The 10865-nt window shown below is 36.0% G+C and overlaps 1 protein-coding gene and 1 long non-coding RNA gene across 2 annotated transcripts in view; one reads left to right on the top strand and one right to left on the bottom strand.

The window, feature by feature from the left end:
• Positions 1 to 352: 352 nt before the first annotated feature.
• On the bottom strand, positions 353 to 5888 carry LOC144039624 (protein FAM177A1-like). Its single transcript, XM_077553173.1, has 5 exons — positions 5627 to 5888; positions 5273 to 5485; positions 3855 to 3921; positions 2998 to 3095; positions 353 to 2928 (listed from the first exon to the last, which is right to left on the bottom strand). The coding sequence occupies exons 1-5, from the start codon at positions 5792 to 5794 to the stop codon at positions 2728 to 2730; spliced, it is 747 nt and encodes a 248-aa protein (XP_077409299.1). The 5' UTR covers positions 5795 to 5888; the 3' UTR covers positions 353 to 2727.
• Positions 5207 to 10865, top strand: part of LOC144039625 (uncharacterized) — a 53303-nt gene continuing 47644 nt past the window's right edge. The window contains exon 1 of the long non-coding RNA XR_013289499.1: positions 5207 to 5783. This is a non-coding gene — a long non-coding RNA (uncharacterized LOC144039625). The remainder of the gene's footprint in view (positions 5784 to 10865) is intronic.

Genomic DNA, 10865 nt, shown 5'->3' with positions numbered 1-10865 from the left:
CAGTGATGGCATTTGAGATGCCTGCCAAATGCGGCCTTGCTGCATTATGGGTCGATTTAACACACTCAGAGTACTGTGCAGATGGGCTGTCACTTCATGGCACCACCACAACGACCCGCGGCAAAAGGAAATTGCTTTCACACAGATGATTTTGCAATTATTGAATTATCCGTCCAGCCACTTTCTATAATGCTAATTCCTGTTCAGGATTTCAGGCATCTGGAGAAGATCCTAGTTGATATCGGACATAAGATAGACAACCTTTCACACGGTCACTTAGTGGAATGATGGAACCTGAATCTATAATGCTTCAGGCAGCAGCAGACAACACAAAAACGTATGCAAGTCAAACTCCAAGCATGAGATTGTTTTTATTATTAACAATTTATTCCTGTGTTCTGAAAATAATATGAAATGGCCAAATAAGATACCTTAGCAGTAAAACAAAGACCAGGCCAATAAAACCTGGACTTTTAATGTTTTGTTTTTTAAAAAACATTTAAAATGTTATGCAAATAACTTTGATTTTATAAATAACAAATTCAGAGACATTTTGCAATTCGGTCATTGTATTTTCAGCTGTAAATACATGTACTTTTTTTTGTTTTTTATTACAAAAAAGTAACTAAAATGTTCATCACAGGTCATCACACAAACCTTGTGTAACAATTTGAACCCAGCCACTATTCAAGTAAGCAAAAGTAATAGAACACTTCACCAAATTGTTGCATTCTTCTTCCGAAATGCGTTTCCAGGTCTTTGCTGCAGCCTCTTTCAGTTCTTGTTGATGGGGGTTTATTTATCCCTTCAGTTTCTTAAAGTAGGAGTCACGCTTAAACATGCCCTGACAATATGTTATATGTGACCTCACTAGTCTAAACATGACATTCTGATTAATATTACATTTGTGGAATATGAGTTATGAAGAAAAATCCAGCCATTTTGCTACTTGCTGTCGACTGAAGATGAGATCAATGTTGTTCAGGTGTCAGGTAACAACCAATCCCAGCACAGCTTCAAAAAGCAGGTGAGACCTGAGTAACATTGATGTCATCTTCAGTTGACAGCAAGTGGCAAAATGGCCGCCCCCCTGAAATGGATAAAAACAGCTGGCTTTTGTTGCTAACTCATATTCCACTAACACAATATTAACCAGAATACCCTATTTAGACTAGTGGGGCTGTATAGAACATATTGTCCAAAAAAAAAAAAGGGGTTGACTTCCCTTTTAAGGAGGTAAAATGCATGCTCTATTGGGTTATGGTCTGGTGATTGGCCAGTATAAGTCCCTTTTTTATTGCCAGACCAAATGGTTTTGTAGACTTCAGAATTCATTCTGTTGCTACCATCACGAGTTGCATTGTGGACTAGTGAGCGTTCAAGTAGCATCTATGCAGCAATCAATCTAAAAAATAATTAAAAATAATACACATCAATCTAAAAGCAACACCTGAGCAACTAGAAACACATATCAGCCATCAGCCAGATGTTTTAATACTTTTGCTTACTTGAAAAATGGGTGGGTTTGAACAAAAGGTGTTCTGTCCTGAGTTGTTTAACACGTTTATATGTAAATACCATGAAATAAAAAATGAAATCCTAAACATGTGTCTCACGGTCATCTTTTGGTCTGAAAACAAAATGTCTTCAGCATATTTAAAAAAAAAAAAAAAAGTCTGGTCCGTTACAGGCACATGGGGAGGAACATTTGACATTTGCTGCTAACTGATTATTGTTGCGTCACAATCAGGACCTTGTTGAGCACCCACAAATGGATTTGTGATTGCATATTGTTTATTGGCCTTGAGGACAAGAAATGCACAAATATCAATTTGTGTGTCACTGATGTGCCCAAAAATGTTGCCATAACTCATTATTTCCCTATCCTGGGTTCGATCGAAGTCTCAGGGGTTCAGCGGAGGTCAGTAGTCGACTTGTGACTGTGATGGTACATCGTGTGATTTCATTATCGTAATCCCTACATACTAAATATGCCGAGCAAAAAAAAGAAAATGGTCGGACGAATATGTGCAATATGAATTCACATGTATAACAGACGTATGGTGTTCCACAGGGTTCAATTCCAGGGCTTCTGCTGTTTTCATTGTTAATCATAAAAACATTTTAGGCAATCATAGCCAGAAGACCGACGTCTCCAGAAAAGGCACAAGAATAAGAATTAGATAAATAAGAAGTTGAGAAAGTGAAAAATGTTAGTCCTTGTTGAATACAGCATTTAAACATTAAATCACTAAAACTTTACAAATACACGTATCAATCACTGCCATTGACGGCTATAGACATCAAAAATTCATTTGAACTATTTCTATTAGTTTCACATTTTTTTCCACATTTGTTAACAAGAGTATGAAAATCTAGAAAAAAAATGTATTGTACATTTAGAACAGATATAAAATTTGTGATTAATCTTGAGTTAACTAGTTAAGTTATGTGATTAATTACAATTAAAAATTTGAATCGCCAAAAGTGGAAAAATATGTGAAACTAATAGAAATAGTTTAAATGAATTTTTGACATCTATAGCCATCAATGACAGTGAATGAGTTAAGTAAGAATAAAAAAAATGGGAGAAAACATCTCACATTCAGTTGTTATAAAAAGAAAAGAAAATGACTTGTTTTCCTTTGGCCCACTTGTGCATGTCATACATAACGCTCATGTTTAGCAATGAAAGTGTCAATTTCAAGTGGATATTTGTAGGGATGGTTAGGTTGCTGTGACAATAGCAGGGACTACCACCGTGTCTGAAGGTGGCAGACTTTCATTTCGGATCTTGTAATTCACGTCAGGCGCTGCGGCAGGAAGTTCTATCTTGGTGACCGGATCGCCTCCCTCCGGAAAATGCGACTGGTCAAAGGAACGTTCGGCCTCTTCCGACAGTCGGTTTTCCTCCTTCTCCTCCTCCTTCTGAGGAGACGAGAGAACATGAAAGCTATTAAAAGTGCTGGGACAAAGGAATGCCCTTGCCAAACTGACCTCTTTCTTCATTTTGTAGTATTCATCAATGGCGTACTGATATTTGGCTGATGTTATGCCAAAGAGGGAGGCCATCCTCTCTCCCAGGTAATCGCATGCTGGAAGACAGCAGTGAGGGAATTAGAACCCACTAGCAAGACACATTATTTCCCCTATCAAATTGTACATTGTAATTGCTACACTCAATTTTCAAAGGGACAACAAAAATACTCACTGCTGGCAATATGACTTCCATATTAACTCATTCACTGCCATTGACGGCTATAGACGTAAAAAATTCATTTGAACTATTTATATTAGTTTCACATATTTTTCCACTTTTGGCGGTTCAAATTTTTAATTGTAATTAATCACATAACTTAACTAGTTAACTCAAGATTAATCACAAATTTTATATCTGTTCTAAATGTACAATACATTTTTTCTAGGTTTTCATACTCTTGTTAACAAATGAGTTTTTTTCCACTTTTGTTAACAAGAGTATGAAAACCTTTTTTTTTTTTAATTGTACATTAGAACAGATACAATTTGTAATTAATTGTGAGTTAACTATTGAAGTCATGCGATTAATTACAATTAAAACATTTAATCGTCTGACACCTCTAATTTTTAATAATCGATGATTTTTTTTTAAATTAATCACATGACTTAACTAGTTAACTCAAGATTAATCACAAATTTTACATGTTCTAAATGTACAATACATTTTTTTTTTTAGGTTTTCATACACTTGTTAACAAAAGTGAAAAAAAAAAACCTAATAGAAATACTTCAAATGAATTTTTTGACGTCTATAGCCGTCAATGGCAGCGAATGAGTTAAACAACAAAAGCAAACAAGGATCACGGGAAACAAACCTGATATGGTTGATGTTGCAGCTTTCCACATGTGAAACCAGAAATACGGACCCCAAGTCATCTTTGACTGCAGTACAAATGACATACAGTATGTAAATGTAAAATAAATTCCTTGTGAATGTGTCATCACAACATTATGGTCGGCAAATTGCTTCCAAAACACAGGGAACTTATTATTAAAAGGCATCAGTCATAAGAAGGTTACATAATAATTTCCAAGGAATAAAGTATAAGTAAGGTAAGTGAGTTTTGTCATTTTTTTTCAGCAAAACTGATGTCACTGAAAAGATGATCATCGTCGTGTTTAGTGGAGACAATATGGCACACAAGTGACAATACCAAGAAGTGGACGACATGAAAAAACAACAACAGCAAAACAACCACGGAGAGAATGAGGCAAGTCTACAGCAACATTTCCCGTATTTTTCATACAAAATGTCTACAACTCTATATGTCTGTTTTCTGAGTTTGGTCATGTGACACTCGCAAGCTGACCTGTGATTGGTCGTTACCTGAGCAACTGTGATGGATTTTGCTGCTTAATTCATATTCCACAAACGCAATATTAATCACAATACCGTGTTTAGAGTAGTGGGGGCGCATTGAAGATACTCTTAAGAACATTTTAAACTAGACTTTCCCGTTAAAAGTTCATAGTAAAGTGGAAAATGTTGTGAAATGATCCACCTTTGTCTGATTTTTATTTTAAGCAACAATATGGAAGAAATATTAATAAAATTGGGATTTTTTAATAGGTTTTAGGTGAACTAATGAATACACGCACGCACACACGAACATACTCACCCACATACAAAAAAAAAAAAGAGAGCAATGATGATGACATGTCAAATCGGTAAAATTACCGAATGAACAATACTGAGCTCTCCAGAGAAAAAAGGGAGAAAAGAAGAAAAAAAATAAATATTAATAACATTTTTAAGGGGTCATTCACACAACAATTTAGGGCTGTGCAATTATTACAATTTCTATTAATGCACTCCACAATTACAAAATCAGCATAATTGTAAAAAAAAGATGAATACTAATTTTGAGTTGTTTAAATGTATACATTTGCACCTTTTTGTTGAATTTACATAACTCATTTAATAAAATGTGTTTCATCCAAAAGGAACTTGCACAATTATAGTGTTTCAAAGAATTTTGTCGTAATCATTTTTACGTTTAAACATTTTCTTGTTTTGTACCAAAAAGAGAGAGAGAAAAAAAGATCGTCTTAATCGTGATTTCAATTATTACCAAAAATAATCGTGATTAATATTTTCTTCATAATGGAGCAGCGCTAACACCAATGTGTCATTTCATTGTTTACGTGACATCACCTTTAAGGGCCTGTTATGGTTGCATGTCAACAATGAAAATGGCTGTTTGTGTTTATAAGCAGCCTCGCTCAGCCTCACCGCATCAACCGAGGGTGACAGCAGGTCCTTCCTCTCGGGCTCCTTGTCTTCGTCTTCCTCTTCCTCCTCCTCCTCATCGGTACTGTACTCCTCCATCGTCTCCCCACTGGAGAAATGGATGATCCTTCGAGGGGTCTTCTCCCTGCGGTGCTCTCTCTCCGTGTCGGCCAGTTCCACGTGTTCAAAATCCCTGGTCGACTTTGGGCTCTGATTCTGAGAAGACAACGTAAACACTTTATGACGCGCGCGCGCACACAAAAAAAAAAGGACAGCTAATCGCCGGTGTCACGTGATTGCAAACGCAGTAGATTGACAACCACGGGAAATATGGAAGGAAGGACATTGTTGACAGACCCATTGCACGTCCACACTCTGACCCACGGACACGTTGACCTTCGTTAAATACAACGGAACATCGCCCATTTTGGCGGTGTTGTTGTCGGGTGAGAATGCTTGGGACATCTCTCCTCCGCTCCGCCGACTGGACCGGAAGTGCCGCACACGACGTACAGTACGTAACATCCACTTGCACTTGCACTTGCACTTGCTTACTTGACAATGAGGTTGTACCTGGAGTCTAGTAATCAGCACGTAGTATGCAGTATGTACTGGTGCACAATATAAAGTATTTAACATAGATGACTCATCTATAATACAACACAGCAGCGTCAATGTTAATACAGATTGAAAGCTATTAATGTGTACTTTATGATGGCTCTCAATTGAGGTATGACGTCACATAACGAATGAAAATAGTCTATGACCTTGTGCTCTTAGTTTATTGGCTGCCAGACATGTCCATCTCTTCAAAGCAGTGTTTCGTTTCGTTTAGTTCGGCCAAATATTTCATTAAAAAAAAAAAGTTTTACTGTATACACAACACACACATTGTATTATTATGCTGTATTGTAAATATAAAAAAATAAATCAAATAATATAACAAATTGAAGTATGATATGAAATTAAAGTATATGTTTCGTATAATAATACGATTATTAATAATAATACTAATTTTAAAAATGTCCATACAACCCATAGCTAAGCCTAAAAATGGTTATTTGTATTTTTTTTTGTACCGATATCTGTATTGGTACTTGCCTCTTGTTGCCGTTTTATGATCAGGAACTAGCAACTAGCTATTAGAAAAAATAGAAAATTGACATTAATTTCATGCAAATTTTAAGAAAAATGTAATATTTGGATATATAGGTCTTTCTTTAAAATCATTTGCCTTTTTTTTTTTAAATTTCTGTATCAAAATACTGGTAGCAATTTGAAAAAAATAAGTGATATTGAACATCCCTCATTTTTATTCTTTGAGTTTATTATGTATCAAACACACTCATTTTGATATTTCTTATATTTAATTTATTGTATTTGTTACATCAAAATTGTATAATAAAACCTTGCACTAAAAATAAGATAATTTAAAAGAATAAAAAAAAGGAAAACAGTAAAGATATTTGCAGCATCATGCAATCTGTACCCCAATAGCTCGTAATACTAATATTTGTTTATTTGGACGACAGTCATGGAAAGCTATATGGCACCCCTTTTTTTTTTTTAACAAAAAATGTATGTTTATTATTGTTATTATTGTTTTATCAATAAAGTATTCACATTGCCACCAAATGTTCAACTATAATTTACATTGAAGTCCCTGTTGTGTACATTTCACCAACACAAGATGTCAGTACAGTTCCATCCAATGCTGAATGCACCCCTTCTCATTGCCTGCATGGGCACAGTGAGTGATCAGGATCTCCATTGTGATGTTAACTATTCAACAACACAAGTGGAAAGGAAAGCCATATGCTTAGACAGTTTAAAAATCAATCAACCAATTCACTCTGGAGGGCAAAATACTATCAGACATGCAGCCTCATTATATAGAATTTATGCATAAAAATTGTAAGTCAGCCCCCGGAGCTCTGCCCGAGGTATACTTTTGATGTTTTTAATAGCATGTTTTTGTGGGAAATACATCCAGTGCATGTTGTGCAAGCTTCAAAATGCTCTCTATTGCAGTAGTTGTTAATTGTATTCATGCAGAATTTATGGCCTCATTTATTCCCCTAGTTTGCACGAATTTAGTTGAATCCGAAATGGGTTCTCGTTTGTCAATCGTCCATGAGTTGTTTTCCATTAACAACTGACAACGGTATTTAAGGAGGCCATTAAGCAAAGCAGTCATAATTGCTTTTGTCAGCTACTTATTTGACAAAACTGCATTGATCTTGAATTGTCAAAAATAACAGCGGTCCTTTAGAAATCTAAATGCTTTGCGTCTTCGGAATCAGTTGGTAGCAATAAATGTTTTCAGTTTGTAGCTTGTATTAAATGCATGTCCACAGACACTATTTGTAAACACAAAGCACTTGTCCCTAAAGAGCACTTTGGAAGAGCAAGGAAATAGAAGTAGTTAGAATTTGGCAGTTATTGATCACTTGCCCGCCCTATAAAAATACGGTCCCAGAAGTACATGGAAGGTTTAAGAGAATTACAGCTGCCAAAACAATAAGTAAGTCAAGTTTATTACAAGCTTTGTAGGTGATCGTATTTTTTGATTGGATTCTAACATTAAAATCTGCTTACCAGGTTTTACTTGAATTACTGAGAGAATTACTTCCATCAGGTCAACCCGGGGGAGCTATTGGATTGTGACGATCAATTTTGATTGGGTCTTTCTGGTTTATTGATGGAGGGCCAAAAGGAAGAGGATTGACCTTCCGGGCCGGCAAATGTGTAGGTAGTTTGTTCTAAAAACAGAGGTGGCAAAGCCAGGTCCAGAAAGTAAAAACCCTGCCACAGTTTGGCTTTAACCCCTGGTGCTAGCTAGCTAGCTAGCTAGCTAGCAGGTAAACGAGCACCATGGGAGCTAGCTGGGGAGCTAGCTAGCTAGCACCTGAAAGTAAAAACCCTGCCACAATTTGGCTGTAGCTCCTGATGCTAGCTAGCTAGCTAGCTCCCTAGCATAGTAAACGAGCACCATGGGAGCTAGCTGGCTAGCTAGCACCTTGGGCTATAGCCAAACTGTGGCAGGGTTTTTACTTTCTGGACCTGGATTTGCCATCGCTGTCTAAAAACACCAACAGAGAGCGAAAGCAAGCATGTTTCAATAATAAGACAAGCTAGTAAGTAAGAATAATTGTGAAATCAGTTGTTTTATAATGACTGAAAGGATGAGAGTATTCAAGTGTCAAATACAAGACCGGCAAATTGCAGAAATTATGTGTACATGGGCGATTACATGTGTTTCCATTATCCTTGCTTCATGCCTTTAAGAACATGTTCCAGGATTTAAATAATGCAGCCACTCTTTGGTATATGCCCCCCTTCCAGCATTCTCCCTTTTTCTCCCTGCAGTCAATGTGAATCATTCCTTTTACTGGCCCATTGCTTCCAGATTGTTATAGGTCTATGGCTCCACTCATACATTTCACTGAGGCTATAGAAGAGTTCTCACTTCTCTGCAAAATCTGCAAAACACAAGAACAGAAAAGTAAGGGTGCCTGACGGGCTGAGTCAACAAATACATCTTAAATACATTTATTTACTCAACTTCAGAGTGTAGCGGTTGTATATTAGGGGTAAGGTATTTATTAACACAGAGGCTTTTATTTGTACAAATTTGTGGGCTCTTTCTGTTGGCCAACAAAGCAGAGCCTAAAGGCTGGCAACAAACCTTCTAGTATTTTCCACAGTTAAAGTTCCAAGTGAACTAAATGACGATAAAAAGTGCATGTATCAACCATGGAAAGACTAGTCCAGTGTCATCCCAGTCCTGCTGTATATTCAATAAGTGTCAGATTTCTGCGCAGGAGTCTGAATACATATACATGTCAAAATGTTGTTTTTAATGTGCAAAATAAGGCGTATATGAATTTAACACACATGCATACAACATATATATACAGTGGTTCCTTGAGACTTTAATTCGTTCCATGACCATGTAACTTGAATAACTTGCATATAAAGTCATCGTTCCCCATTGAAATGAATGGAAATGCCATCAATCTGTGACAAAAGTATTTATAAAACCATACTATAATGATAAGAATTTAATATTTTTTGTCTCTCTGCATCAGATGAATAATAATTGAATGGCTCCTCATCCTTACATGAGCATACTTACATGGACGTCTGTACAGTATAGATGTCCGCTCCCTACAGAAGATAAAGAATACATGACTGTGAATTGTTGTTGACGATGAAATGCACTCTAGTTGGATGCGTCATCCGTGCAGCAATAATACAAAAACACTGTAATAGCATTGAAGGGATAATTGACTCATTTAGCCATTTTCAGCAGTAACAAGTTAACATTTTACCTATAATTAATTTGATAACTTAATTATTTTTCATGGTCAATGTATAGGTACTCAGAGCTCAGGTAACGACCAATCACGGCTCACCTGTTTTCTGGGCTTGTTCATGTGACGTTCGCAGACTGAGCCATGATTGGTCATTACCTGAGCCCTGAGTCCACGTGATGTAATTTTCAGTTGACAGCGAGTGACAAAATGTGTTTTTAAAGGTATTAATTGTACATGAAAAATAATGGAGTTATCATATTAATTGTAGACAAAATATTAACATCTTACTGCTAAAAATGGTTAAATGAGTCAAGAATCCCTTTTAATCACACTCATCACACAACCAAATAAACATTAAAAAAAGATGTAATAATGATTAGACGGTTTAAAAAAGGCCACTGCTTTGGGAAAAAAAGCTGCTCCCGTACCTGCTAGTCCTTGCTTTGAGATACTTCACTGAGACCAGTAGTTGAAAAAGTGAGATGGCAGGGTGAGAACAACTTGTGATATTTAAATTAATTAGTTAATGTTATAGTGGACATCTAAATTTGCATTTTCCATTATGTTAGCATTAGCACTAAGTTGGCTGAATAACTAAAAAGCAAAGCTGTGTGTTTGTTTTACGTACACAATGTTTATGTTTAGTTTGACGGTAAACATCAACTGGCAATAAAAAGCTTAAAGTCTCTTTTTCAGAGGATTGTTCATTTTTTTGGTATTATTATTATTATTATTATTTTTTATTTTTTTTCCTGTATTATTATTATTAAGTGTAGCTTATTGTGAAAATTACTGCCACCATAAAGAGCTCATAATTGAAGTTTCTGCTCGTAAGTCAAAGCAAAAAAAATTGGTTAAATGGAAAACTCACAAGTCAGGCCACATTTTATGTGCCCAGTTTTTTTTCTCTTCTTATTCTCTTCTGTGCTTGGACACAAGACTATTTGTCATCTTTTTGTTAAATTCTCTGACGTAATCCGAATGTCTGGGTTGTTGTGCTTTCTATTCTTTCTTTAGCTCAAAACATGTCACACTCAATGAGTTTGTGAGTGCTGATGTTACTTGTCAGGGTTGATCTCCTCTTAACTACTGGAACATTATTCATGACAATTCAAACTCATCAAAGACTGAAATGAGGGTCGCCTTTGGACATTGAAAATGAACATTGCAATGACTGTGTCCCGAAATGGAAAATTCTCATTAACTGCGACACATTTTTCAGTCTTTTCGAACGCTAAAGGTGTTCTCATTTCTTTAGTTTTTTTTGTGATATGCAG

The sequence above is a fragment of the Vanacampus margaritifer genome, chromosome 19, assembly GCF_051991255.1.
Source record: "Vanacampus margaritifer isolate UIUO_Vmar chromosome 19, RoL_Vmar_1.0, whole genome shotgun sequence".
Taxonomy (NCBI): Eukaryota; Metazoa; Chordata; class Actinopteri; order Syngnathiformes; family Syngnathidae; genus Vanacampus; species Vanacampus margaritifer.
Note: the sequence above shows the minus strand (reverse complement) of the source record. Positions and strands in the feature narration are given on the sequence as shown.

What these genes read in the sequence shown, in the direction of transcription:
- LOC144039624 (XM_077553173.1), bottom strand. Translation starts at nt 5,794, where the DNA reads ATGTTACGTACTGTACGTCGTGTGCGGCACTTCCGGTCCAGTCGGCGG. An exon ending in TGTCACCCTCGGTTGATGCG is followed by an intron (nt 3,922 to 5,272) that starts GTGAGGCTGAGC and finishes TTTGTACTGCAG; the next exon opens with TCAAAGATGACTTGGGGTCC. An exon ending in ACTACAAAATGAAGAAAGAG is followed by an intron (nt 2,929 to 2,997) that starts GTCAGTTTGGCA and finishes TCGTCTCCTCAG; the next exon opens with AAGGAGGAGGAGAAGGAGGA.